At 27.2% G+C, this 6,425-nt stretch overlaps 1 protein-coding gene across 1 annotated transcript; it reads right to left on the bottom strand.

Moving 5' to 3' along the window:
- Positions 1–688: 688 nt before the first annotated feature.
- LOC124928687 lies at positions 689–1,139 on the bottom strand. Its single transcript, XM_047468943.1, has one exon. The coding sequence runs from the start codon at positions 1,134–1,136 to the stop codon at positions 771–773; it is 366 nt and encodes a 121-aa protein (XP_047324899.1). The 5' UTR covers positions 1,137–1,139; the 3' UTR covers positions 689–770.
- Between the last annotated feature and the right edge of the window lie 5,286 nt (positions 1,140–6,425).

Below are 6,425 nucleotides of genomic sequence, written 5' to 3'. Positions count from 1 at the left end.
AATTTAATAATGTAAAGAATTTCCAGCTTTTTAATTCACTCCATAAATGATGCATAATTTTCTTTAACTTTTGTGTGCATATATCTTTCTTATTCCGAAATTCGATCTCTATCTTTTTTAAAAAAAATTCAAATTCACTAATATATATATTTTGAATTTGAATGTAGAAGCTAACATTCTCGATAGTTATTATTAGAGATGACAATTTCTGACTCGACACGAAAACATGATCCGAACATAAAAAAAAATCAAGTTAGGATAATATATTTATGAATTCGGGTCAAAATTATGTTAACCTGTCTAACTTGATTAATAAAATTTTAAAATCTGTTCGACCTGAAATGATTCAAAATAGACTCGACAACCCATTTACCCTACTCATGACTAACTCTTTTTTTTTTTTTAGGATTTTATTTTTAAAACAAATTTGTGATTTAAATTTTTTTTTGATAGGGTCAATCGGGTCAACTGCAAATAAACATATAAATTTCATTAATAAACATGTTAGGTTAATATTAATGTCAAGTTTACCTACTAACTCGATCTCCATCTGAATTATCACCTATATTTCCTTATCTCAACTACTTTAAGACTTTATAAATGTGAATCAAGCTAATTATATATAAATTTGAAGCTTGTATGCACTGATAATTAATACATACTTAATTATGATCATAACACCTATAGAACCAGAAGATGGAAACTCATCATTTTTCACATATACAGATAGATTATGAATTTATGATATATATTTAGTGATGAGGAGATTTTTAGTAATTATTTGTGATAAACCTTGAAGAATCTGAATGAGGAGTGATCTTGATAACAAGTCCGGGGAAGACGTCATCTGGGTCGTGGATATGTGGGTTCTCTTCCACGATAAAAGGGTCGCCGCACTTATCGCTAATGGTGTGCAAAGTCTCTCCCTCTCCCACTACATATATCTCCTCGCACATGACCTGCACCTTCCCTCTCCTCATCGCCGCCGCCGCCGTGTCTTCCGCCGCCGCCTCCTCCTCCTCATAACAACCGATCCCTCTTCTCATTCCGGCCACCAATAGCAGGCTTACTAAGGCCACGGCGATGATCCAAGAAACCTTGTCAGCTATGGCTGCTAATGAAGATGATCTCCTCATTATCATTTATCAGGCTTAATTTATTGGTAGAGCTAGGTATAGTAAATAATAATAATAATATATATAGGGACCATTTAGGACATTTCTAATATAGGTCCAGTTTGTTTAAGTATATATACTTCTTAAGCAAAAAAGGAGTGAAGATAACATGGTCTAAAAATATATTAATTGATTTTCCAAACAGAGTATCCATGAGTGGGTGTAGGAAGAGATGAGTTTGATAATGGTAGGGTAAATCATGTGATGTGAACAGGTTGATTGTTTATCTTATCAAACAGCTTGTAAATGTAACATCATTTATTTGATTATTATTCTTTTAATTCGTCTTTTAATCAATTATAGAGTTATATTTGGTGAACTTTTTATTCAATTATTTTATGATAAGACCAATATATAATTATATATAATCTACTTATATTTTAAATTCGACCAATATTAATCATTTTTTAAAAAAGAATTATAGTTATATACGTTTCTTCAACGCACCAAAGTGATGAAATTCTCTTTACCAGTTTTCATGTACTAAAGGATTCCACAATCTCATAACTCTTGTATCACTCTTTCTCCTATTTTTTTAAAGTTAATTAAGTTAAAATGATATCGTTTTATCCTTTGAAACACTCTGGTACATTAAATTTGGGATAGAGGATTTCATCCACGCACCAAACAGATCGGTTTTATTACACACAAAAAATGATAGATATAATTTTTTTCTGACATCTTACTATCTTACTATCCCCTAGAGCAGTGCCGTTCTTGAAATTTTTTAGGCCTTAGGCGAAAGCACGAAATTGAGGCCCTACGCATAAACTTTAATTGTGTTTCACCATTGATCTTCAATAACCTTCCAATATCTACAAAGATGCAACATAAATTGTCAACGAAAGTGACTTATTCTTGCATTTTTAGATGCAAAATCATTGATAATTGTATCGTAATCAATATATTCCAAAAAATCTTTTTCAATACATAAAATAGCAAATTCATTCAATCTATCTTGAGACATCGAAGATCTTAGATAATTTTTCAATAATTTTAACTTAGAAAAACTTTTTTCGGCAGAAACTACCATAACAGACAATGTTAGTAAAATTCGATATACAATAGAGACATTAGGATAACAATCTATTGACATTACAAAATCAAGAATTTCAGCAGCGGGCATATCTAAACTAAGTAAAACAACTAGCTTTTATTCTTTTAACAAACTTGTCAAGCGCACCACTTTGAGATTTAACAAATTGTTCTTCTAATTTTTTCCTTTTTCGTTTTTCATATCCAGATAAATATTTTTTCGGCGCCATCAAACAAGTAACTATTTTCAAAGATCTTTACGGCTTAACCACACAAATACACAATCTCAAAACAAAACATAAAAATAAATAACAATCAAACTCTAATGTTGAATTTTCACTTTTAATGGTTAAACCTTACCTCAAGGCTCAACCCAGCGAAACAGAGCCACCGTCGAAATTATTTTGTTGTCGGTTTCGTTGTCGGTTTCGTTGTGAGTTTCGTTGTCGGTTTCGTTGTCGATGTAGGATATAGAGACAGAGAGAGACAGACAGTGAGACAGACAATAGGATTTTCAATTTTTTGTTCTGATAGTGTTAGTTTGTTTCTCTATTTGACTATAGAGCCATGAGCCAAAAAATCTAACATAATAAAAAAAAAAATTAAAAAATAAGAAACTAAAAATCCTTACTAATACTTAGCATATATAAAAAAATGGGCCCCTTTGAGGTCCTTGGCCCTAGGTCGTGGCCTAGGCTGCCTACCCCTCCGGGCCGGGCCTAGAGTGAGTTCATGGTGTGCAGACAAAAATTAGGAACAAAACATAAATGGATAAACATATAAGATTTTTTTAGTGTGAAATTGTTGTTATATAAGTAGAACTCTTTTCAATGTTACTTGAGCTAAACTGTCTGGTAAGAATGTTTCATCCCAAATTATGTTTATTATAGATAGTCATTTGTGGGGGAGAGAATTTTGTTAACCCTTTTATGAGAAATAAATATATATTATTGTTAGGGGCCGAATCTATTGTCCCAAGCTATGTCTTCAAATCATGTCACTTCCTCATTCTTAAAAACATTTTAAAATCATATAGAGACAATAACTTTTCATTAAGAGAGAAAATAATTTTAAAGTATTTTTAAGAATGTGACATGTCCCGTACTTCAAAACTGGAAAAAATTACACATTAAATATGGATGTGGAACGGAACCCACATTAATTCTAAAATGAACTAAATTTTGAAATGTAGGACACATAGACATAGAGACAACAGATTTACATCTATAACTCACTGAGTCAAGTGATAATAATGATTCTTAAAAAATCAAAAGTTATGAGTTTAATTCTAATCTAAACATAACTTACTACAATTTAGGTTCATGTTAGTTTTCTACCTTTAATCCAATCGGTTTGCTCTAGTGCAGTAGGATCAAACCAAGAATTAGTACAGAGCTAGATAGTTTAAATTTTTCACTAAAATTTGTTATTATTCTTCCTTCCAATTTTTTTTTTATATTTTAATTTTTTTCACAATTCATTATGGTGTACCTAATTTAGGTTTTCGTTTCATATACCGGTCATTTAAAAAATATGAATAGAAAACGTCGGTTGATGATTCGATAAATAAAACAAATAAAAAAAAACTTACTCCTTCGTACACAAGTAACACAATGATTTGAATTTTTTAATGTATAAATTATAAATGGGTTTGACTGCTCTGTGTGTTTAGCTGTTGTTCAAAAAAACCCCATAGATTATGTCACTTTACTAGTGGTAATTGGTCTAATATTTTATTAACAAATAAAAGTAACAATACATTCAAATCATTTACAAATATAATTAAATTATAACAAGTGTTTTAATGATTATAATTTTTATATTATAACAAGAAGACTTTTTATTTTATTTTATTTTTTTATTTTTTTTCATAAATAACATTAATGTTGATAGAAATTATAATATGGGATAAAAAAATGTGGTCACAAGTAGTTAAAGATATAACCCGCAAACATACTTAATCATTTAACTAGACGCATAACTTACCGTCTGACGCACTCGAACCCGAGACCTCTCAAGGAGGCTGAGGATATCCATATCTTCTTGTGTTTGAGATTTTGTGTTTAACCCATTTTGGTATATATATATATATATATATATATATATATATATATATATATATATATATATATATATATATATATATATATATATATATATATATATATAAAAGAGTGGTTTATGCCAAAACCGTCAAAATTGAGAATTTAAGTAAAATCGTTGGTAAATTTTAACTCGTAAAATCTAGAGTTTAAATTAAAAAAATAATAATTATATATTATTATTATTTATATATATAATTAATTATTTTATACTTAGTCAATTTAAAAAAAATTATATATTTAAATATAAAATTAATAAAAAAAAGTAAATAATACTATAAAAAAAAATTATAGTTACAAAATTAATTATATTAATTAATTTATTTGAATAAATAATATTTTTAATTTTTAAATATAATTTATTTTTTAAACGTAAGATCGTATAAAATTGAAAATCGAAATTATTTATAATTTATAAATCATAAAATTTTGTTATCGTAAATTTAAAATTGTAATAATTACTTAAAATCGTTAATCTCATGTGAAATTGTAAGATTTTAAGAGTGAGCTCGAGATTTTATTAGTCTTGGTATAAGCATGACACTCACATCCATAACTTTTATGTAAAGCGTTTTAGGTGTGAATTAAATATGTGATATTTGGTCATTTAAAATACATTACAATTTTTTTTCTTGATTTAGTTTATACTAAACTTTTTACTTTATTCATTTATATTATTATTGGTTATAAACTTTATTATCATTGTTTATTACTTATATGTTCAACATAATCTATTTTTTTTTTTATCTATTGCATATTTTGTTATTTATTCATAGTTATTTATTTTCATATCATATCAAACAAATCTTCTTATAGACTGTGTTAATTAATTCTGGTTGTCATAATTTGAATTAAGCCCAATATTTGATAAAAATGTTTACTTTTATTAGTTATATTACTAGTTACGATTTAGTGTCGTTTTCAGCGTGACTATATATGCGTGGACGGTGGAACATGGTTTGGTATGTGTCATGTCATGTGGTTTATATCATTGCATCATAGATATTAAGTTATATATAATGTAGCTTAATAATAATATAATATAATTAATTCTTGGGTATCTCAATCTTAGATAAATTAGAACCACGACAAGTCTCATCTCCTAAAATATTTTTCTAAGAAATTATAAATATATTTGTTGATAATATACGAATGAAAAAGAAGTCAAACCCACACCCAAATTTGGTGTCTTACAAGGTAATAACACCAAAATGCACATGAGAATTGAGACCCGGCACCACAAAAGAAGAGTACAAACTAAGCTCTTGATTGATATGAGGTTATTTATTAACCAAGTGATTATTTAAATAATATTGTACTATGTAAGATATAGAAGACAAATTTTTCTACAAAATTCAGAAATCATAGTATTTTTAAATGGGACAATTTCTTAATGCATTTAGAAATTTTTGGTGCAAATCATGAACATACACCAATATCATAAATGATATACTTGATGAAAAATATTAATAAAAATGAGTGAATTACATAATTAATTAATTACCGATTTAAGAGACAAAAAAAATCACGAGTTCAATTTCATCTGAAATTGCTTTGAGTTTAAAGCGGGAAGTCATGACGGTGATGTGTCAAGCTAGCTCTCATTTATTCCCAAATAATAATAATAATTATTATTAATTAATTACAAATTGAGAGTCCTTGTGGTCAATTGAGATTTCAGACATTTTTTTTCAAATTTCACAATTTAGGGCTTCTTGATTTTAAAGTTATACAAAATCAAATATTATTTTAAAGATTTCAAACTCCATTAACTTATTATCTAGTGACATTTATAAATAATTAATTAATAACACTAATTTAACTACCGAATTTTATCGAATTAAGAATTTTGAGTTTTGACTATCAATTTTTTAAAAATTTGATAGTCAAAAACATTAATTCGCTAAAATTTGTTAGTCAAAAACATTAATTTTTTAAAATTATCTTTTATTTATTTATTTATAAATTATAACTGTCACATAAATAATAAGTTAACGTGTTTAAACTATTTAAGTAAAATCACGTTGTTTATAATTTTAAGAATGAGGAGCTCCACATTATAATTTACACATGAAATTCAATTTGACAACCATTAATCGATAAAGTCAAGTAA

The sequence above is a fragment of the Impatiens glandulifera genome, chromosome 3 (assembly GCF_907164915.1).
Source record: "Impatiens glandulifera chromosome 3, dImpGla2.1, whole genome shotgun sequence".
Classification (NCBI taxonomy): Eukaryota; Viridiplantae; Streptophyta; class Magnoliopsida; order Ericales; family Balsaminaceae; genus Impatiens; species Impatiens glandulifera.
The sequence above is the reverse complement of the archived record's forward strand: the minus strand, read 5'-3'. Positions and strand labels throughout refer to the sequence as shown.